Source organism: Columba livia, chromosome 4 (genome assembly GCF_036013475.1).
Source record: "Columba livia isolate bColLiv1 breed racing homer chromosome 4, bColLiv1.pat.W.v2, whole genome shotgun sequence".
In the NCBI taxonomy this organism is placed as follows: domain Eukaryota; kingdom Metazoa; phylum Chordata; class Aves; order Columbiformes; family Columbidae; genus Columba; species Columba livia.
The window spans coordinates 73,353,378-73,377,468 of record NC_088605.1 but is presented as its reverse complement, the minus strand read 5'-3'; the positions used below and the strand labels follow the sequence as shown (position 1 = coordinate 73,377,468).

At 42.2% G+C, this 24,091-nt stretch overlaps 1 protein-coding gene and 1 long non-coding RNA gene across 3 annotated transcripts; one reads left to right on the top strand and one right to left on the bottom strand.

Moving 5' to 3' along the window:
* Positions 1-801: 801 nt before the first annotated feature.
* On the bottom strand, positions 802-22,527 carry UBE2D3 (ubiquitin conjugating enzyme E2 D3). 2 transcript variants are annotated; one of them, XM_065062848.1, is made up of 8 exons: positions 21,948-22,194; positions 8,601-8,664; positions 8,486-8,517; positions 6,099-6,176; positions 5,178-5,283; positions 3,741-3,834; positions 3,166-3,215; positions 802-2,138 (listed from the first exon to the last, which is right to left on the bottom strand). In XM_065062848.1, the coding sequence occupies exons 1-7, from the start codon at positions 21,969-21,971 to the stop codon at positions 3,167-3,169; spliced, it is 447 nt and encodes a 148-aa protein (XP_064918920.1). In that variant the 5' UTR covers positions 21,972-22,194; the 3' UTR covers positions 802-2,138; position 3,166. The 2 variants fall into 2 exon arrangements, with proteins under 2 accessions (XP_064918920.1, XP_064918921.1); XM_065062849.1 differs by lacking the exon at positions 3,166-3,215 and having other exon boundaries at positions 21,948-22,527.
* On the top strand, positions 20,897-21,953 carry LOC135579453 (uncharacterized). The gene is made up of 2 exons (XR_010472593.1): positions 20,897-20,976; positions 21,377-21,953. It is a non-coding gene; the product is annotated as an uncharacterized LOC135579453 (long non-coding RNA).
* Positions 22,528-24,091: the final 1,564 nt, after the last annotated feature.

Here is a 24,091-nt window from a genome sequence, read left to right as displayed (position 1 = left end):
GTAACGAGCATCAAATTAACACAATTACCAAAAAGGTGACAGCAACGTTTGCAAGCTTAGAAATATAAGTGTTTATCTCAGCTGTAATGTTACTGGCAGCTGCATTTTAAATATATCCATTTTTCCAGCAAAACGGTGTAAGCAAAAAATATCTTCAGTTAGCGAAGCAGAAATACTGCACAAACTGCAACTTAAATTTGAGAACATCATTTCAGCGCTGTTAAAGAGAGCCCAGGTTTCTAAATTTCAAGCCAGCTAGACTTATAAGTTCACCTTCATAGCTTAGAACCAGAACAAACCATGTCCAAACTACATATTCACATTTTTATAAAAATTAAGGTTTAACATTTATTTTACATCTAGCTTTCCACATCCATGTGGGGACAAGGAATCAGAATGTACATAACTATTAAGCAGTGCAAAAGTGGTGCCAGTGTGAAGTCACAGATGCACAATAAACTGATAATACAAGACTAGAGAAAATGAAGCTACGGATGTTAAAAAAGGAGAGCAAAAAAAATTATACAGGGAAAAATATGAAGGAAGAGGGCAGGAAAGAGGAGAGCTGGATGTTTAATAATGCCCTTGTTGCTGCAGAGATAAGCTAATGGCACAAGACAACGTTTCCTGTAGAACAAAGATCCAATAGCAATGAGTCTTTATCCACGTTTAGTCACCTGACGGGAGGAAAGTGTCTGTTGTATTAAAATAGTCATCAACGCAAATGGCAGCATGGCTGAACAAGTCCTTTTCAATGGTAATGAACATCCCACATAGTAAAGTCACTTCAACACAGCCTCATGACAATTCCCACATCAAAACAGTACTTTATTTTATATTTTTTTTTGCCTCATCATTACTATCACATTAAGATCTTTCAGCTGTCAAGTGTACAAGGTGAAGAAAAAGGTTCTCAGTCAGCAAACAGGGGTGCATCAGGAAGGGTCTCCGTGACACACCACTTCAGATCTGCTGGGTCCCAAGTCCATCCTTGAACGCTGGGCTCCCAGCACCACGTGTAGCACCCGACTACGGCTACACTACTATGTTAGCTTATTAATTCTGCATACATCAGGCCGAACAATGTGTCAACCTGCAACAGACTGAGCATTATAACTGAAAATGGCAAAAGATCCACTCTATTGAACTTTACATCATTATTTGATGTTAAACAATGAGGCAAATCCCAACAGTATATACAAAAACCAGCTTTGCTTTTACAAAAGATTTTGTTTCCCATATTGATTAATCCAGGCAGCTAACTCATTGGTTTATGCAACTTTATTGAAGAAAATAAATCAATTACTAGTAGAGCTATTAGTTGATCACTCATCCACTGACAACTTGCATCATTTATTCAGTGCTATATTAAACAGTGTTTTGGAAGACAGATTAACTAATAGCTCCAAGCCTCCTAACAAAATTTAAATGAATTACAAAAATGTTCTTAGACCCTATTTTGGAGTACAAGGGATGTTTGACTTCCAATTTCCATTCTCTGTAAAACAAGAACTGGTCATTCCTTTATTGACATGCATAAGATACATCACATTTTCTGTTCTGTTGATGCTATAGATTCAGTACCAATTCTCCAGACACATCAGTTATGAGCAAAAGTGTATAATAAAACCTCAGTTCTCTAACACTGGAAGGTTTTGAAACAAGATGGATGTTGCTACAGCAATGTTACTTCTTTGATGGGAGAAAATTGAACATCCATCTCCCCTCCCCCCTTCAGGTGACATCTTCAGTATCTGTTAGAGCAGTGAGGAATGTTTGTTTTTAGTCTCATAACCAAGTTAGAATGAAGACATTGGCCACATAATACACATGCTCCATTAAAAAAAAATTCTGAATCTTGGGCAATTGTTCTTGTGTAACTACTTTACAGATTCTAAAAGCAGTTATTGTCCAAAGCTGGAAGAACTAAAGTCTTCTCAGATGAGCATGTGCATGAATGGAAGGAGGTAAACAAAAAAATAAAAAAGATGAGGTCTGAGAGGGGAGCAGCCGGATAAGAAAATCAAAAAAGGAACAGTAATTTAAAGTTTATTCCAGCTATAATGCAGGTTATTCTGACTTTAAGGTAGCATCACATGGCATACTTCTGAGTCCATTCCCGAGATATTCTGTTGTACCTGCAGGTAAAAGAGGGATTGGTGTCAGCATGAAAACGACAATTTCCTGAGCAGTTAATGACTAAGTATCACTTTATCCCCACCTCCCTATTCTCTTCACACCAAGAGAAGTCGTCTTCTATACTATGATACACTTGAACTGAAAAAACCAAACGACTCCCTACCTGGACTAACTAGAATATTCTCTAATTTATATGAAACACTTCAAATTCAAGACAAGCAGATTTGCTAGAAGTCTGCTGTGAAAAACTACCGAAAGGGAAGGAATGGAGACCACCTGGGGTGGGAGAGGCAAGGGGAGCGTTTCATTTAAATACTCACCTTAGGTAAAGATTACAGAGTATCACATGCCATAAGTAAAGATTACTTGGGTTAATTAATATCATTGGATACAAAATGTCAGTTTTCCCATTTTAGAGTAAAAACAACATTAAGCCTTTCTTCACACTTAATATTCTGTTTCCACATGAATATACTATTCAACTTTTTAAAAGGACATTAAAAGATATTTACATACACTACTTCCACAGGATTTAAGCTGACAATTAGTTTTTACTTAACTCCATGCTTGTCAGTAAGAAGTTAATTTTCAACTATACAAGCAGAACACGATCCCCATACATCTTCCTAGCTTACATATAGAAGACAGACAAAAGTTGGAATTTGGATTGTCTAAATTCACCCATGTCTACACATGAGGTCTTCCTGCAGGGCATCACTTTCAATGAAATTCTGAGTAAAATCTTGCTAAATACTTACCAGAATAAGCTGACAAGCTGGCTTAAAACTCAACAATTATTTAATACTATCTGGGGTTTTTTTTGGCCATGCAAGAGCAGTATCTGTGAGAAATAGTGACTAGCCAATCCATTTCACACTAACCACAGATCAAGCTGTTAAATATCCAAGTTCAGTAACTGGTGCATCCATTATCTGTTAGTTAATCCAGTGCCTTAGAGCATGCAGCACCCAAGTGCTGACAAGTTTCCGTTTGGTTAAATGCACCATCATGTGCAGATTTTCTTACCCTACAGCATAGCGTATTTCTCTGTCCACTCTCTTGCTAACCTATTGTACCTAATTGGACAAGTATGTTTAGCATTAATATATATATATAAACAAAAATAAAGTCTACTTCACATAATTCTATCTGTGCAAAATGTTAAAAACACATAAGGGGAAAAAAGGGTTTTTTCAACACAGATAGGAAAAAAGTTCTGAAGCCTTTTTTTCAAGGGGAGCACCAAAATTAAAGACCAAGCTGCTACCAAAAGAAAGCATCAAAATAACAAAGCTTTTCCTCTTTTCCTCAGTATGAAGATCTAACTATCTTTATGCATGGTAAACAAAATGTTATGCAATACATACTTTAAACCACTGACACGCAAATGAGAAAAACATAGTCTCCTTCACCCACAACTCCAAAGACACTGAGTCCCTTTGTTTCTACATTAGGGATGACCAAGAATAGGTACTTCTTTGACACCCAAGTTCTCCCCATCCCAGATTCTGACAAAAGGCTCACTCAACACAACTGCTGCCTGACAATGCACTCTTCAAAACTTGTGTTAAAATATCAGTCTTACACAACTCTGTACTTACTTGTCTCTGTCTGTTTTATAGATACGTGCAATCTCTGGCACTAGTGGGTCATCTGGATTTGGATCACATAACAGTGAACAAATGGATAAGAGAACTGTAAAACAAAAAAAGACAATACTCGATAGCAAAACAGGAGCAACAATCTCAAAGAATGGAGCACAGATCTTTGCATTAGCACAATGGCGGCGCAGGAGAGGACCTAAAAAGCACTTTCCTGATGTATGGCCAAAATAAATTCATAATCCACTCTAAATAAAAAGCCCAGGAAGACTTAAAAGTCTGTAAGAACTATTTGTTTCCTATTTCCCAATACTTAGCGCTGTCAGTATGTACATGAGAACAGCACTGTTGTCCCTTGCACTAAAACGCAACAGCCAACAAAAGCATGTTATTATATATGCTCATGATCAGCACATTCCATGGTTTGATTTACTAAAACTTTTTCTTTTTTTTTTTTTTTTTTAAATCAGACTGAATTCTTTCCCTGTTGTATGTAAGGTAGCAATACCCTGATCTGCACCGATAAAACTATACATGTTGTAAAATAAAGTAGTAACACTTGTAGGCAGCTATGAGGACTTGACCCTCTACCCTCACAGTAGCTTTGAAAGAAAAACAATAGTGCAAAATAGTTCCCTACTAACATGTAGGGAATCCACGTTCAAATCACAAACCTACTCTATGACAGACAGGAATTACAAGTTCTATACAAAAAGGAGCATTTTGATGGATCTTTTGAAGCCACAGTGACTAGTGGCTTTCAGGTAAAACAAAATCTGATCATCATGAAAATATCTGAATATTAATTGTTATTTGCTATTGTAAAATGAGGAAAGCTACAAAGCTTCTATTGCAGCACAACAGCAATTTATCCTGAAGTAGAATCAGTGAGCTAAGTTGATGAAGTAACGTAATACAATGCCAGCGCACAGTGGCAAAAAGCAGTGTGCATCACTAATAGTTTTGTACATCTACCACAGAGTTATGACAATACAACTCTGCATGTAATTCTAGACAGACTCAGTCAAAAAACAATGCAGATTTCATTATTAAAAACTGACTTTAATATACAAACACGTATCTACATGAACAGCTGCAAACAAACAGCTTCACAGCCTTAGCTCAAATAGCACCCCCACAGCCCTGTTTCAATCCAAACGCTGGCAGATTCCTCCAGGATCAAGCTAGTAAATAAGCTCTGATAATAATACTAAAGCAACTAAGTGGCCTGATAAAGCCTTAAACAGCCATATAGCAGAAGATGTTAGAATAAACAAATATCCGTTAAAAACGCAGGAAAGTAGCGTTATCAAACTGGCAAAACACAGGCTAGAATGAGTAAGGGAAATCAAGAGATGACTAAGAACTCCAGACAATCAAAGCTAGAAGCACAGTATTCAACACAAGATGGAAGTATTTCTCCTTCACAAAAGTTACCTTTAGAAATAGTTAAAGCAGGAGACCACTGTGATCTTAGAATATCAAGACAAATGCTGCCATTACTGTTAATATTTGGATGATAGATTCTTGTTGTAAATGCAACCTGCAACAAAAAAAAATATGAAGAGTGTGTTTTGGTCATCACCCATCATGACATCACCCTTTCTCCTCAGCCAAGTTATCAGTCAACTCAACTTACTCTAAAAGAAAACAGATTAAGCAGCTAAACTGCATCAAATTCATGGAAATGCACCCCAAGCCACAACTTCTCAGTTTCCATTCACCAGGCCCTCTATTTCCAGAGAGAGGGCACATGTGAGGCTGTGTTTTGATAACAGGTGCCTGCGTCATGATGAAGACACTCGAGAGACGTGCCTGAACCACAGTACCACTGCTATCACAGAGCTAAAAAAGCCCTCACACGTTGTGGTGACTCCAAGTGTGCACTTCATATTGACTGAAATTTGGAAGACAATGCTAGTGGCTGATACAGCTGCAAAGAAGAGCATATTTTGCAGTTAATGCCAAACAGATGCCATCTTCCCTGATTTCAGGCGCTCAGCAAGTTAATCCCTATCCATAGTGTCACATTGCTATTGAACAACCCAAACAGCTACGCTGTGAGACCTGACAGTCCCCTCAGCAAGAATTTTATTATAGTAACACAAAGCTAATGAGTTTTCCTATCAATTAAGAAAACGAGAAATAAAACCAAGAATATATATGAATTTGCTCCTAAAATATATGCCAACACACTCATTCTTGTGGTAGTCGGAAAGGGACATAGCCATCTAAGATACTGTAAGAATGCGTGAAGGAAGTGAGAACTTTAGAATGTTACAACACAGATGCTGACAGTTTGTCCTGTACTTGGTTCTTTAAAGGAACTAATTTCACAAATGAGAAAGCAATACTTACCTTAGGTGGTTTGAAAGGGTAGTCTGTAGGAAAGTGAATTGTCAAGAAGAATACACCACCCTGATATGGACTGTCATTCTGTCAAAGTAAACAAATAATCATCCTATTACCATCTTTAGGACTAAATATCGCTGAAGATCTTGTTTTTAAACAAAAGTTATTTAAGCAACTGAACTGTTTAATCCATTAATACAAGAGAGATGCAATTAAAATTCAATTACTACTTCCTCAGGTTAGCGCTACAGAACACGTACAGGTCACTTTCTGAATGGACCTCCTTGAGCTAATGCTTTGTAGAAAACAGCTGCTTTAACGATCCACTCAGGACAACTTGGCACAAGCATCCACAAGTCTCTGAGATAGCTCCAAGAAGTGTCAGTACAGAGAAGTTCTGTGTTTGGAGCTTATTTGCTACGAGCACCCAAGCTTACAGTGGCCATGGGCTGCTCCAAGGGCCTTCCATCCCCTTTTAAGTTCTGTCCTTAGCTTAGGCGTTGTTCAGCCCTGCAGAACACCTACAAATACACAGCTAATTCTTGTTCCTTGCAAAAAACCCCCAAAACAACAAAATCAAAAACCTCACCCCACCAGCACCAAACAAAAAAACCTCCCATCAAGATTAAAGTGAAATCTCCCTCCCTTTCTGTATGAGAAATTCATTGTCATCTAGTATGGAAGAGTATTTCACATTTCCCTGCGCCAAGGAAACAATTATGAGGATAACTGGTTCGGGTGTTAACTATGAGCAGGAAAGCACCATGTGGAAGTAAGCAAAGCTGATAATAAGCAGAGAATACATGGAGTAACTGAATAGGGATTGCGTAAGTTACTAGTTATGAGAAGATGTAAGAAGTTTTTACTTGAAACTACAACTAAATTTCTGAAATAGAGCTAAGAACTTCACAATTAATCTGAAGACTCATATTAACATTACTATTTCACATTCATTGTGAGAACTTCTCACCAGTGTAAGGAAATAACTCCATCTTACTTATATACCAGAAAATAGAATTCTGCATCACAAGACAAGCAACTCAAACCTGAAAACTTACAGGTTATACCCTCTCCAAACTCTGCTGAAAACCTCGCAGCCAAGACATAACCTCCATTTGATCAATAAATACTACGGGAGGCCTTGAGGAGCCAGAAAGCAACCCCTGAACTGCAGATACATTTTAGCAATTATAAACCCCTCTCAGAATGTGTTAGACCAACGCACGCTCTCTCACGTCTAAGAAAACCCCAGCCTGGATAATATCGCACTGCAGAGGTGGAAAGCCAGGTGACTGGTTCTACAATCCTTGTCTGTTATTAAAGGCACAAAGCAACACCACGGGACCACCAGAACCACTGACACCACACTTCTGTCAGGATACTGCCCAGACTTGAAACAGGAATGCGGACCTTTTGACACCACAAAACTATATGAGGAGAAAAACTGTACATTCCCAAACCAGAAGAGGAAGCTAAAAACAATAATCTCAATTTAAATACAACTGCTGTTTAACACCTTATGGCCACACAGACACCAGCCACATAAAATCATATTCAGTACAGTGCAGAACATTCTTTGCCTTTTAAACATTAATATAGCTATTAAACAAATTAATCTTCTTGAAGCACCTAGTTAAAATCAATGGGGATCAGGGACTTTGGAATGGAGAGCCATTTTTTCCAGTCAGGTGAACCTGTAATAGACACATTTTCCATCGTGGTCCTAAAACCACACTAGTAGCTATAAAGTCAGGGCAATTCAGCAACACTGATATTTAATTCCTACTCCGTAGCCTCACCAGAAGCACCGCACTGTGGTTGCAGGTCTACTGGCATCCAATATTTGTCTTCTCAAGTTACAGCAGGTTTTGTTTTCTAAATATAGATAACCAGCCCTGAGAACGCCAGATGCCAAGTGTTTGCAGGTTACCTTTTCAGTAAAGGCAAACATTTGCCTTCTTTACTCTAACAAGGAAAGAGTCACATTCAGGTTTCATTTAACACTATTTTTTCCTCCAGGCGTAACTGGAACCTAACACTTCAGTGACTTTTTCCCTCCTATATCTAGATATGTTTTCAAGATCTCAGTACATGACACCAGACCAAATAAGGATTCCCTGTTCCAAAATCCACACAAAAGCATCTCATCTAACTCTTAACACTGAGACCAGCTCCTACTACAAAGTTCATGTTAGATTCAAACTTCAGAAAAAGTTAAATGCAAAGTTTCTAGATATTAAGTGATAATGCCTAACATTGCTCTAGAGGATCATCTCAGCTGAAACACGTGGGCCTGATAAGGGGAGTTACAAAGTAAAACAAAAAACCCCACAGTTTCCACCTGAATAAGAACTACTAGTTTAATATTACATCACAAGAATTCGAATACTTACAGGTCCCATAATTGTGGCTTGCCAATGAAACACTACAAAAGAAAAACTCCGCATTATTATCTATGCATGATATGCTTTGAGTTAGAGCAACACATGAAACTTAAGGGTTACTTACTGTCATCTCCAACGGGACCTGCTGAACACTGTGCTGGAGGGTCACGGGCTAAGTCACTAAGTTCCTTTAGGAAAAAAAGAACAATAAAATAAATTATTCAGAGAAGAAACACTAATGAACTTAGTCATTTTCACTTCATGTCCAGCAAAAACCTTTAAGTTTTCCCATATACAAACACAGGAGAATGCGCAATAACTACAAGAACCGCTAGATCAGTGTCAAAAATGCCTTTATAAAAGACAACAATCGCCAAAACCAGCTACGAAGGTAAACAGCTACAATGACTATGCTTTTCCAAATAAATATCACAACTGTAAAGACACTCCTGCTGAAAGACAGAAATAAGAGCAGGATACAGAGCCTGAAGTGGGCCAAGTCTGATCACTTTCTGATCAGGATTCAGTCTTAGCTAGAGAAGCCTGAAGCGGGAAGAGAGAAAGCTATTGATGAGTCTTCATTAAACAGAAAGCACTGTGTAGTGCACCACCTGATGCTGAGGCTCAGAACAGGAAGAAAAACCAAAAAAATCCCCACCAAACCAACACGGAAACTTAAGTTTCATTGTTCCTCACTACCCCCATCAGGGACACATCTTGCATAGATCAAAGGAGACAGGAAAATTAAAGACGCAGACAACTGTTGGAATCAGGGAAAATATCTGTATGTTTAATTTTAAACTTGGTATTTAAGACAATAATACCTTTAAAATTCTGAACAACTGAGCTCCAGAAACAGTTCCCTCCCTCCCCCATTACAGCGAGAAATGAAAACAGAAACTTCGGATGGAGGTTTCCTTGTGTAGTATCAAGATCGCTGGGATTAGTCAAAGCAGCTCAGTATTACTTCATTTAAACGCTCAGCAAGTTACTTGCTTGGACAGTGTCTTTTAAAATTGAATTTATACTCTTCCCTGCTCTCTTCTGAATCTAAGAACAGCTTCACTTGTCAAGACATCTGGAAGTCATGAGAAACAGGAAAACCTTCAATCCCTCTCCCATATATTAACAGTTGCACACAAGTTATTTTGCTGCAAGTCTATACAAGCCATTAAAAAATGAACTTTCCATTACTTTTTCAGACATTTAAGATACCCAGGCATACCTATTATACTGGAAACATATGCACATTTGCATCAGACAGCTGTTTTGTCTGGGAGGATCCTAATGTACATACCTTAAGTTTCACAAATTCTGCACTTGATAAAAATGTAATAAGTGTAAGTCAATATGAAGTGAGGGAAAAAATATGTTTCCCGTAACTTCAACATGTTCTTTGCTAGAACAACGGCTCCTGCAAACACTGCAAGAATAGCACTGCTTCAACATGGAGAAATCCACACAGTAAGAAAAAACAACAAGAAAACCCAAACACCCCCCTCTCCCAAACAAACACACCAGAACACCCTTATTCCTGCATTTTCCCTCCCTACACACGCTATTTTTGATGAACTTTCCAATTAACCAAGTTTCATTTTTGCACTGACATTGGACTATTTTGTAAACCAGAACTGTATCAACAATGGCACAATGAAGTTAATATTACGGTTCATTTCACTGCTGCTGTTATTTAGAAGTCCAGATCATCACAGTAAATCCATTCTGAGGACATTTCTCTGCACTCCCCAGTTATTATTTTGAGTCCCTGTGGTAGACGTATTTCTGCCAAAAAATATCACTTGTTAGGTCCATATATTGTTCAGCACCCTCCAGAAAAAATGCTAAGTTAGATTTATACTGTCCACGCAAATGCAAGGAATATAAAACAACCTTCAGAAGAAAGGTCTTCTAAATTTCAGGATATTTTTAGTTTCCCATTTAACAAATACAGCAGATTTTGTTAATCAGGCTTATTTCTCTTGTTTTCCAATTCTACGAATGATCAATTGTTCCCAAAACCCGAGAGAAAAAAGTTCCACTGGATCTTTCGTCCCTTAAATGTCGTAGCAATAGAATAAGCACAAAGACACAAATGTTACTATACTAATGTAGTTGTGTAGTTATTACTGGGTTGTTTAATTAATCAGGGAAGAAGATCATATCCTATTTTTTAAGACTATCACAGGGACTGCGAACTATGAAAAGGCTTTTCACGCAGTTCATGAAAACTATAAAAATGAATAGCATTGAGACAAGGAGGGGCAAGAAAAGAACAGCATGAAGTGGACTGTCCCAGGAACATGCGTTAGTTAGACTAGACAGTTCTAAGAGCTAAGTCTAAGAAATTAGTACTCAAGGTAAAAATACGGCGTTTCAACACAGCAGGAAAATTAGAGTATATTAGTAATCCAACTAGGACAAGCAAATACACGTAGGATTGCAAATGCAAGGCAAAAATTTACTAAATTCTGGTGAAAAAATGTGTGCAAAAACCCCTCCAGTAACATTAAGAAAAATTTACAAGCTGAAACACGGTTGTAACATTTGAGTCTCCAGCCATTTCAAAATATACATCCATGCAGAGTTACTTGAACTGTTCTAGAGAACACACAAGCAGTGATTTTTCATAAGCAAAATGACTAAAGTTTTGTCCAGCCCAAACCATTTCTGTAAAAAACAAACCAAACCACACCAAAAAACTGTGCTAAACAAAGCAGCTCAAAATACAGGTGAGGCTGGGAACACACAATACACCACTCGCATTTCAACCACAGAGCAAACCGTTTATCCACTAAATTCAGAAAGAAAAAGCTGTGGCGGCAGCATTCTTGTGTTTGTTTCTCTCCGATAGTATGGTCAAAAGAGTAAAGCTGCAAACTGGACTAACTGGAAACTCAACAACCAGAGGCACACGAGCTGTGACATCTGGAGCCCAGTTGAAGCATTTCAGTCAAGGAAAAGGAGGAACTTTTTATGTTTTGCTTTATTTTCTTCTTAAAAGCTTCCCACTCAGCAGCGGAAACACAAACTGACCCTCCGCAGTTCAGCAATCAAGAGCTACTATTCTGTACCAGGAAAAGATTTAATCTGAAAAATATTTCTGATGGCAAAAATAAGCTTGATCATTTCCGTGAGCTAATTAAAAAAAAATCAGCTCATAATCATTCCCCTGCTTTCACCCAATTCCTCACCAAGGTAAAGTCCACATCACGTTTCATTTTACAAAGAGTCTAATGGGTATTTTAGAACTCAAGGTTCCCAAGCATTGTTTTGTGGAATTTCTACATATAAGGGCTTTATGCTTCTAATATTCCTTCTGCTGCACTGCTTACTACCTCCAACTTTGCTTCTCTCTGTTTACGTTCAGTTTCAGTAGTGCTTTCTGTTGTCAAGAGGCACTAATCCACGCCCTAAACTCTCTAATAAATCCCCAGACAGAACCCACATTGGACTCAAGTCGGCTGCTCTAGTATTTCACTTTGCAGGTGCCTTAAGAAAAAAAGATATAAACTGCCAAGAAGCAAATTCCCAAAACTTCACACAGAAACAATAAGCCAAATTTGGTTCAGAATGATGTGTTACATGCCTGTTGGAAAGGTTTAGTCTTGAATTACAACTGTGACTAGTAGGCTCCGTCACTGCCAGAGGTTTCCAGCGTAGCTCCAGCATATCATCATTTCTGTGTCCCAGTTTCCAAATATAAAGTTGTGATAGTTCCCACCTCCCCACAGGGATGATTAGTCACTTAGCATTCTACAGATTTAAACACTGTTTAAGGAGTAAGTGCCAATGCTGCTGTTAGAGGACGTACAAAAAGCAATACATGTACAATTTTGTAGCTTTGGAAAACTGATAACTGGAAATATAGCAACAGCCAGACCTGCTTTAACACCAATGCAGTGCCACAGCTTCTGCCAGCTTCACGTTAAGTGTGTAGTAATTTGTAATCTTACTGGTGAAACAACCACGATCTTAATCTTCTTTCTTCACACATTCATCAAAAAGCCAACAAAAAATACAGCTGTACTTTCAAGGAAAAGAAAATGCTTATAAAAGCTAACTGATGTGCCTGTTTTGCACAATCACAATGATCACACATTGTAAATTATGTAACTTACAGTCTATTAAAAATTATTCTATGATAACTAATACAGAAAATCTGGCTTATACTTCAAGTGACGATCCAAAACATGGATGTGCGAGTGTGAATACAGGACTACAATCCTTTTACAAACCAGTGTTTTTCTTTTGACAGCAAAGCTGCTAAAAACTCCTCTCTACCAGATATTTTAAAGATTACAGAACTCATTTAAAGGGTGACAAAAATTTAAAGGATACCTCATCCAAGTATGCATAAGTAAGGCAGTGAAGGAAAATAACTTCAGGGAACCAGTTGCATTTCTCAAGGTACCAAGTAGAGCAGCAGCAGGGTCGGCTCCTTTTCCTCCCATTTCTCAGAATTCATACTCCCTGTAGCACAACTGCTACGTTTTTCTAGTTTAAGCTGGAAATAGCCAGGGCTTATTTTTAATGGTAGCAGCAGCTGACTGAAATGCACAGTGGCAGAAGATCACTCATGTTTCCTCCACAGGCATAAACTCACAGATTTAATACCGGTTTGTAACACAATTATTTGCTAAACTCAGATATTGCAGCTTTCTGGTTTGTAGTCAAGAAAGGATAATGCAAAAAACTGGGTTAATTTGCTTTAAGTTTCCACACAGTAACTCATTCTACCTTGGAGGGCATGAAAGGCAATATCCTGTTAAATCAGAAGTTTAAATAAAAATGAGGTAATTAAAAATAATAATAATAATAGTAATTTTAAAAATCAACATTTATTAATTTGAGTGCTTGTCTAACATTGCCTGTGTTAAACAGGATATTTCAAACTCTAAGCATCCAAAAATTCATCACTGCATTAGTCTTACTCATTAGCTCACAGCTGAAACCAGCTTTAAAAAAGAAGGATTGGAAGCAGCTATAAAGGGAGGGGAAGAACATTTAAGCCTGTTTGAAGATTAAGAAGTGTCAACCAGCAAAGAACTACTGCCTCATCCCACACACCTGCATTTGCAACATTCATTTCAGCATGAAAATTAATTACCCCTAGAAGCAGAAAATAACAGTTTGAAAGAACACTGAATGTGAATTTCTAAGCTGAATAAGAAAGCAGGGGCACAATACACATCGCAACGTAAGTGTAACCAGCAGAAAATTATCCCTTTCCAACAAGCTGGCATTATGGCTGACAATAAATGGATAAAAACAACGTATAATGACAGTGCACAATACAGAAAGATGTAGGTTTCTGTTGTTTAAAAAAAAAAAAAAAAAATAGCCAGAACAAATATGCCAAGAAAACACATGAAGAACAGTCACAGAAAGCAGCAAGGGCCAAAAAGCACAGAACAGTTTTTAAGAAACCCAAAACATCATCAGGAATGTAACAGTTGTGATTGTCCCTATCTTGATTATTCTGCTTGCGCTATTTTTCATGGTTCTCCTTTCTCAAGCCTTTAGTACTACAATTTTCGGGCTACACACTGCATATTGTTTGTACAATGCAACAATATAATAATGGTATATTACAAGACAAACATGGAAATATTAATGTTTTAAGCCTCACGCTCAAGGAAGGAAATGCCAGACTGCTGCGCAACTGTAATTAAATCACTTTGTGTGCTTGGGCCGTGATACAAACTACTCAGATGACTACATGTTATCTTTCCGAAGAACCTACCTCTTAGTACACAAGCCCTTTGTGAACGAGAACATTGTCTACAGCTCTTCTCATCTGCTCTGAAATCTGGAAGGTGTACAATGCAGGTAATGGTTTTCAGCGAATTTCAGTCAGCACAGCTAAAATGGCTCTCTGTTGTACGTTCCAACCTTTTGCAGAGTCCACCTCCGTAGCTGGACAGATCCAACTTGAAAAGGAGCTCAGTTACTGAGTTTGCTTTCCTGGTCTCTCACTGAAGGCATTTGGAACAGACTCAGAAAGAAGGTGGCAACTACACACCTGTAGTTGTGCTTTGAACTCAAAGGCATGGCTTGTTTTCCCCAAAGTAACAAAACCCACAGCAGCTGTCTTACTCAACATGAAGAAAATCTGCCTGCTTTACACACGCCAATTCTGAAGTACTACAACAATTACCATTCCCTGGAAATAACAGAGCTATTCGAACACATATGCTCAGTGTAGGATGAGGCCTGTGCATTTTGACGGGCAAAGTGTGAAGTAAAGCACTGACTAACTACCTATCCATTCAACAATAACTGGCTATTTTAATTCTGGCATTTCCAAGCTTTGGATATCAGACCCTGGAACTTCAAATACTTTTTTCACTGCAAGAACCACACTGGTCTTTGGTTCTGTAACCCAAGACTACAATGGAGCCCTCAGAGAAGAAGGTAACTAGTACAAACAGGCCACAAGAGAAGCAGCAAGATGCACTTGGCTAAAAGAAACAGCGTGACTGGGAAACAAAGGGACAGATTCAATTCAATACAGACGACTGTGAGGCGATGAACTTGGAAATGAGTTTATGTTCAAAGTAAGGCAGCAGCACTTGACGCATCAACCAGAAGCAGCGTCTGCACACGCGCTGCCCCAGACTCCATGTGACACAGGCCAAAACACAACAACCATGGGGACTGGCAGCACACAGGACCAATTTCTGTAGAAATCACAAGCGGCCTCAATTGGGCACTTAACCTCAGCAAGTCTGTGCTTTCTGAAAAAAGGTACAAGAATTCTCCATGTTCTCAAGGAAATGTATGGAAAGGAGGATCGTGTAACAAGAAGTTATCGAATTAATATTCTAACAAATAACACCACATCTGTAATCACACTTCATTGTTTAGGCGTAGTCTGATGTATTATTCTGAAATGTCATTATTTAATCTAAAGAACTCTGAAAGTCAGCTTTCCTTTTAAAAAGCAGCCATGACTTTGACCAGCCCTTGTTTTGTATGAATCCAAAGATGCATGCAAAAGCTACTGCAATATACCATATGGGTGTATTCTATGAACACAACTATGTGAGGATGATTCTACTAGCTTATCTACAGCTGCACAATTACCCTATCATATTATGCTATTGTGTATAACTACCCTTCATAATGGTTCTGCGTTTTAAACAGCCAGTGGCAGAGATACAGAACTAGGGGTCTGCCTACAGGATTAGGTGCAGTTACATGATCAGCTCACATTGAGCCAATAGAGCATTACAAAAGAAAAAAATACAAAACTGTTTCTGGAGTGCAGCTGCTTTTACAGCTGAGTTCCACCACAGCTATCGAGGGAACAATGATGTCCATAAAGGTCTTTAAAAAGCTTAAGGGGAAAAAAAAAGAAAAGGAAAAAGTGTTTAAAAGCATACTTATGAACATAGTGCAACCTGAATTAGAGCAATGGAAAGGGGCCATTGCTTATCTGGCAAATTGTCATTCAGGAGATTCTCCTCGATTATTCAAGGCAGGAAGAAACTGAAACCAAGTCTAAAAGGAAGAACAAGGTTTGCAGTTATCTGATTTTGAGAACTATCTGGCACTATTACTCAAATAGGCCAGCAAAGGTTTGGAAATCTTGTCTGAGAGCAGGACACTCGTATTTACTAGAAACCTAAAAGAACTGTTGGAAGAGCTCACAGACATGACAAGCACCTGGGCAATCTAACTCCAGGTTACAGAGAAAGCTCTCTATAAAGTTAACCGAGCACTAAACACAATCCTCATGCCCTCTGTCAGGAAGACCTAAAGCACTTTAGCTTCTGCACTCAGTTCAGCTTGGAACTCTGGTGTCCAGATGCTTGTGGAAAGGATTAAACATTTGTCTCCTTTTTTTTTTTTTTACTGGGCCTTAACATATTGCAAAGCAGTCAGGAATCCTTCCATCTCACTTTCTTAAAATGGGAATAGAAAACCATCACAATTACACTGGAAAAAACTGCAGGAGATCTTGAAAACATCTAGCGTATCACTCACCTCAAAGGGATGAGGTTCAGAACAAAGGCTTCCTTTACACAAAATCTCAATACTTAAGTTTACTGTTGGCAAAAAGGCTCTCAACAATGTTTAAACAAAACTTTTAAAAATCCCCTCTATCTATTTAGCTTTCAGTCCCAAATCCTGCAATGCTCTATTTGGCTCATTTTTCAGTATTAAACCTTGTCTACGTCCAAGTGTTTCAGAAGGAGTTGCCAAGGGCATAAACGCCAATTTTAACTTTTGAGCATGATTTTAACTTTGTTTTTTTCCTGCAAGGCTTCCCCAACACAACCTACCACATTTAATGGATCAGATCAGTGCCCCATAAAAAGCCCAATGAACAAAAAGTTTCTTTTAAAAAAAGCTCCAGTACTTTCCATTTAGAGTTTGAGGCGTTTAGATTCAATTTCACAAAACTGTTCAGCGTGTGCAACTCAACACAGTTTAAGACCTTCTGCCGATAAAGCCAGCTTGACAAAAGCAATTGCATATAAAAATGCACTACTGACTACAATCAGATATACATTCTCACTGCTGCTTTCATGTCTTACCCTAATTTATTTTTTTTTTTAATATTATACTAGCAGGTTACTGCATCACATCAGTCACAGGAGAAAATGCACACCCGTAGCCTTTGCTACGGGTGTAAATTACAGCATCCTAGCCTAAACTATCACCAAAAGTCAGCTTACACTGAGATATTGGACCTAATGCTGAAGCACAGACCACATGTTCCCATCTGCCAGCTCTGACGCACAGGGGAGGGACCTACACAAGAACACAGGGCAGTCAGTTAAAGTGGCAAAACCTTAATATTTGCAACAGAAAGATTTATTGGAGATCACATATCAATGCCCTAACCTGAATTACACAAAAGCTCTACCCTTTTCACTCCTCCTTACCAGCTGTCACTTGACATCTCAGACGAGGTTAAGAACATCCATCCTCTCTCTACTTCAACAGTTCAACCCAGTGGACGCAGAGAAAACATCTGCGGGTAGAGGATGATGCCAGGCTAGAGGTGGCCTCCACAGCTTAACTGCTCTGTATTCAACAGCTGCTACTTACAGCTGTTTACATCCTTCCCCCTCCCCTACCCATTAATGTGTGAGTGCAAAGAAAGGCATCAGTGCTTCGGAGGTGGTTACAGACTGGGGAGGCGGTTGAAGGGAGCTCATTCTGCAGTTCTACATCAGCCCTTCTATAGGAGAAACTCATGTGGGGAATACTAGCAAAAGCACTGGCTTACTCTCAAAAACAGATCTTGAAAAGTTGGAGTGATCATAAATAAAAATGTTGGCTGGACAGCCTTTTTACCCTGTACATTATCCCACCCGAATTCTCAGCATGCTGGAGAACTCCATTTTTAAGGTATGCCAGAAGTACCCATCTAATGAAATACTGATCTCTGCAGTTCTGTAAATTACTGAAGATTACGATCCCCTTCTTCCCTCATTCCAATACACACATTTAAAGATCTATACTAACTGGGAATTTGTTTCACAAGCACAATGCCCAATTAACAGTTATTGTGGTCCAAACTTTCTAGTTAAGGAAGTTTTCCCCTCTCATAAATCAATTTTCCCCTCTCATAAAAAATGACTAGTTCTTAAAAGACATCCAAGACCCTAACAGTAAATGCTGGACCTGAATACAGGTGTGTGCTGGTTTGGGCTGGGATAGAGTTAATTTTCTTCATAGTAGCTAGTATGGGGTTGTGTTTGGGATTTGTGCTGAAAACAGTGCTGCTAACACAGGGACGTTTTTGTTATTGCTGAGCAGGGTTTACACAGAGTCAAGACCATTTCTGCTTCTCACACCACCCACCAGCGAGCGGGCTGGGGGTGCACAAGAATGTGGGAGGGGGCACAGCCAGGAGAGCTGATCCCAATGGACCAAAGGGATATTCCACACCATAGGATGTCACACTCAGCATATAAAGCTGGTTAAACCAATGCAGATTGCCATGCTGCCTTCATTGCTGCATGTCACGATCTCTGAAAAATATTACAGATCACTCCAGAGTTCATAGCATTTCTTATATGAACATCTGGAAGAGTGGGATTAAAGTTGCAATTAATTCTACGCCTAGGAATAATGCTGGAGCCTATAGCCTTGAGGAAAAGAGTTATTTATTCTCCACCACTGCCAAGGGAAGCCTTCTATCTGTACTTAAGTAGCGATAAATGGTTTTGCCACCTTCAGCATTTAGCTTTCAGGATTCCAAGTCCACTTAAGATTTTCTAATAAAATACCCCTCCATAACGATGCTGACTTGTGTTATGCTTAACCAAATGGATATAAAACACAACAGGCACAAGTCGTCTTAAGGATTTCACAGATGTGACATTTCATGCATACATCTCCTGTATTAATTCTATTTTTAGCCTATCAAGATCACCACTTAGGCATTTTATACTGCCTCGCTTTAACGGATGCGTATAGCAGTGATAAAATGGATGTACACCAATGATGTGACATTCTCAAGTTTTCTCAATTTTATGCACTCCCAATTCCCCACTCCTACATAAAGGTTTCCCTGCTACTAGATCATCATCATTCGAACCTGAAGCGCCAACATTCTGCAGCAATTACGGGATGTGCATTTAGCAGGGCGCACTCAACGCTTTGGACAACGTGCCACAAGCATTTAGATACAAGTTCATAAATCAACATCAATTTGTTCCATTGCCTTTAAGATAACTTGAGGGAAAAAAAAAAAACATCTTCATGAAAGGAAAGAGTTAAAATTAAGATGTAGGCTCACATCATTCCTTGGCAAAAGCACTTACTTGTTATACTAAAATAACTGCCACTCGTGCGCAGCAAGTCGTATCAATAAAAGCAGAGTTTTGCCAATCGAATACAGGCTGCCCCCGGGGCAGATGACACAGATGCGATGATGAGTTCCAACATAACATAAATCATTCTGGGACTGGCTATGTACCTGACAACTACTTCATTTTGAACAGAGCTTTATGAAGGGTGTTTCAGAAGTAGAAGACCGAACACATAACATGTGAATACTCATGTGCTTTCATTTCCAACCCAAAAGTAGAATTCCGCCAGTTTTGTTTCAAGTAGTGGTTGTATTCTGAATGTGCACCATACTTCAGATTAAACTTAGACACGCTGACTCAGTCTGAAAGTCTGATTCACCTAATATAATAAAAAAATCTATTCTGCTTGATACACCAAGTCCACGAAGAGGTAGTTGGCCACACAGACCAAAAATACTTTTGCTGGTGCCTTTGCGATGTCATTTGCTGCAGGAGACAATGAATTCCAGCCCTGACAGGTAATACCACAAGTCAGACTAACCAGCTATGTGTGATTACAATGTTCTGAGGTCCCGGTCTCTCTTTAGCCTGTTCTGATCTAGTGCCAACAACATACTACAAGGAAGCAAGGAGTTTCAAGGTCTGATTGTGACCTTACGGTTGGAAAACAGGGGATCCCACCTCACTGGGGACAGAGTGCCATTCTCCGGCTTTACCGGTCGGCAAGACCAAAATCTAAATCCACAACTACCTTGTTACAAAATAGGCCCTGCTATTTTTGGATTTCAGCCTCAATCCGAGTAAACATTCATATCGGAAGCCATGCTTGGGAAGAGAGCAACTTGCAAGCAATAGTTTCAGTTTAGCAAAACATCACCATTTTGACTTCCCAAACTGGCAAATACAAAATCAAAACTGTAAACTCTATGTGAATTTGGAAACACGTCTTGTAGCACGGTGTGATCAAACTGATTAAAAATAGCACCTTAAAAACAACACACACACAAAAACACCACAAGAACCCTTGCCCAACCATCTCCCCAAGCCTAAACTCGACACTGGGTAAAGGAAGGAGGAAGTTTGCTACTACACAGTGCCACAGAGCGCAAGGACCAACGCAGGACAAGAGGCTGCTCACGACAGGCCAAAACCTTGAAGTCAAAGAGCGAGATTATTGATTGAAGACTCATCCTGAATCGTTTTAAGGTTGTGACCACCAGATGACTGCGTAAGTGGGGGTTTGCCTTGGTTTATATTTGACAACAAATTCTTACCTGCAGTGCCTAAATGTGTTTCATAAGCACGAGCTGATGACAAAGCATACCAGGGAGTATCCTAGCTGTGCTTCAACTCAAGTGATATCATCCACTAGCACAGGGGAACAAGTTCTGATGGCAGATTCAAAAGGAATTGTTCTGAAATTCCTGTGATAATGCAGCCGTAATTCAAAGACAATTCACTTAGCTAGCACTAATCCGAAACAGATTTCAAATTTTCAGGGATAACAGAGCTACCCTTTCACTAATAAGTTATACATGGCCCCCTCTTGACTAAAATATGCCCACAAGAGATGGGATGTTACAGGAAGACTAGTAGGTGGCAAACTTCACACGCTGCCTATAAAAGGTGTTTTGTGCTCCAAAGTTTAGTACATCGATTCCAGGACACACCGACTTTCTGCCATCTTGGCAGAGGTGACCAAGAAACTCCTCTCAGCTCTAGAAACACGTAAGTGCTCCACGTAGCTCGCGTAGGAGCACAGACCAACAGCGACTTCCCGGTAACGCCACCGCGATTACACCCCGAGCAAGCCCTCCAGTGCCCCAGCGCAACCTCACGTCGGGAGCCTCTTCCCCCCCCGGGAGAGGCTTTAAAACCAAAAAGGCGAACCCCCCTTTCATCACCTCGGCATTTTTTCCGAGTTAGCCGCGAAGTTGCTCCACCCGGCTCCGATTGTGCAACGCGGGGCGCGCTCCCGCCCGGCGCGGGGGGCGAGGGCGGCGGGAGGGCCGAGCCGGGCCCGGGGTGGAAGGGGAGGAAGGCGGGGAGAGGGTGATGGCACCGCGGCAGCTGCTCCGGAGCCGAGGAGAGAGCGGAGTGTGTGCGTGTTTGTGTCATGTTATTGCAGAAAGCGAGAGATCCCGGAAAGAGCCCGAACTAGGCGAACCCGCCGCCATCTTACAATGCGGGAAAGAAGTTACACGGCAGAGGGGAGCGAGCGGCCCGACAGGCCGGCTGCCTGTCCCGGGGAGAGCCGCCATGGGACACAAACCGCCTCCGGCACATGCGGACCGGCACCATCCGGGCCGGCCGGCGGCGGGGGAGCGGCGGCGGCGACGCCACAGCCGCTCCGGGTTGCGCTGACATTTCGGTGTCTCCGGGAGCTGCCGTTCCCCGCCCGCAGGAGCGGCGCCGCCCGCGCCCCGGGCCCAACCGAGCCCCCCCTTCGCCCTCCGGCCGCCGAGGCTCCAGGCCCAGCCCCGGGGAAAGCGGCCTCACCGCCCGGGCCAGGCCGCGGCCTCGCCGGAAGGAGCCGGCCCGCTGCCCGGCCTCGCTCCGCCGACCTCCCGCCTCCCCTTCCCCCCCGCGCCGAGCCTGGAGCACCCACCGCCGTGCCCTTCTCCTCCGGGCGGAGGAAAGCACAAAAATAAAGAAGAAACCCGAGCGGGGGAGGCCGCAGGAGCAGCCCCGGCGCTCACCTTGTTGATGCGTTTGAGCGCCATTGTGTGCGAGTGCCGCCGCCGCCGGGCCCGTCTGTGCGCCGCGGTGACTCCGCGCTCCGCTCCGAGGGGGGGCCGGGAGGGAGGGAGCAAGCGAGGAGGAGGGGGAGGAAGGCGGAGAGGGGGAGGGGGCAACTGCGCTTCTCCTTCCTCCGGAAACAGCCGAGGGGGGCGCCCGCGCAGAGTCGTGCGGGCAGCCAGCCGGGGAGCGCTCCGCCCGCCGCGCCGCTCCCGTCACCGCCGGGAGGAGGAAGGGGGTGCGGGGGAAAGCCGAGAGGCGCCGCCCGCCCGGGAGACAGGACGAGTGAGCCCAGACGCCGCGGGAGGCGGAGCCGGCGGGAAGGGAAGGGAAGGACAGGGCAGGGCGGGGCGGGGCAGACGCGCCGCCAGCAAAACCCCCCGGCGCGGGGCGGGTGGGAAACGGGGCGAGCGCCGGCCGCGCGCGCTGCAGCCCGACACCGCTGAAGGCGCGGGATGGTCTCGTGAGAGATAGGCGCCGGTGCCGCGCCGGCGGGAGGGGCCGGGGGAAGGAACGTTCCGGGGCTGCCCGCGGGCACCTCGGGGAGGGCGGCGGCGCCCCCGCGGTCCCGCCGCCGCCCCAGCAGGACCGGCCGCTCCGCTGCGGCGGCGCGCGCCGCTGACGACAGCCACCGCCCTCCCACGAAATGGCGGCGGCGGCCGGATCTACATGTGTGAGCTGACGCGGCGGCGCGGTATCCCTCCGCGCGTTAATCGGCCCCGCGCCTGTCAGTCAGGCCCGGCGGGGGTCGTGTTGAGGGGGAGGTGGACTCTCCCACGTCGGGCCGCGCTGGGGTCGGGGCATCGCCTGCCTCCGTGTTCGGCATCGGAGCAGCTTCCCGCCCGAAGCGGCCCCTGTTCCCGCGCCCGCCCGTGTGGCTGCGCGGCCGGCGGCTGGGTATGGACTAGTCAGGAGTTCTTCCGCCTGGGAGGCAGTACCGGCGGCGCTCTGTCAGCCGCGGGGTGTGCGGGACGCGGGGGCCTGGGCCAAGGCCGAGGGCTTTGCCCCTGTCCCTGTGGTGCCGGCGGTGCAGCCAAGGGTCCGCCTTTGCGCGGGACAGGAGCAACGAGGAGCTCAGGCCTGGTGCCTGAAACTTGGTTCTAGTTGCATATTGACACATGCAACTAAACCAAAACGAGTTCCTCAATGTATGGCAAAAACATCACCAGAGGGAAGATACAGTAACGTAGACTGTCAGCACACGGGCCAAGGTCATCGATTCATCATTTTAATTTGCAGTGGTGTCTTGTGTGACACTTGGAGCTCCTTGGGGGCTTTGTTTTGTGCAGCACAGATCAACAGACCGCTCTGAGCCGGGCTCTTTTTTCTCATAGTAATAAATCGTGTAGATTTATGCATAGTTGTGTACATGTTAAGGACTCCTACTCCCATGAAGTACGGAGCAGAGCAGGCTTGGCAGACTGCCCTTCTCCTCTAATGAGGGGATAGACCATATTAATAAACGTGGCATTGGCTGCCCGGGGAGTATGGATACGTAATTAGTTAAACCCATTGCGCTGAAACACGTCTGCATTCATTATAGCGCCTTAAATGCACTACTGTTGCTTTTCTTGCTATCTAGGATGCCAATTTTTGTCTGGAGAAAGCAGCATATTCAAAAAACCTGATTGTGCGACAACATTTTCAGTATGAAGCTTGAGACTGGCCAGCGGTGAATTTGCGTGGCAATGCGCGCTTTATTAAAGAATAATTTAAAAAGTATTATTGTGGTAGGGCTGCCATGGTTTTTTAGCATTTGCATCACATACAGGCTAGAGAGAAAACAATGCCGTGTACTTGTTATCTTTCTGTGATCACATAAACCATTTCTAGCACCTTCCTTGCGTAGTCGTAATTTTCTGCTTGTTATTACTGAACGGCGTGTTCAGGAAGCGTAGGCCCAAACCATTTCATGAATGTTCTTATCATCTTTATCAAGAATATTGATGAAAACCACCTTGCTGTTCCTTGCCTGCTCTGGATTCCGGATGCTATTGAACTGCTCCAAGTCACCAGCGTCTCCATCTTTCTGTCACAGAAACCTTCCTCTGCCTTGTAAATTGCTACAAACTCCTTGAACTTATTTATTGTTTGTCATCTCAGG

Bases quoted from the DNA above. Each gene is read 5' to 3' on its own strand.
- UBE2D3 (XM_065062848.1), bottom strand. From the start codon at position 21,971: ATGGCGCTCAAACGCATCAACAAG. The intron at 8,518-8,600 runs GTAAGTAACCCT...TTTCTTTTGTAG, and splicing joins AGGTCCCGTTGGAGATGACA to TGTTTCATTGGCAAGCCACA. The intron at 3,835-5,177 runs GTAACTTTTGTG...TTTGTTTTACAG, and splicing joins TGCTTTAACTATTTCTAAAG to TTCTCTTATCCATTTGTTCA.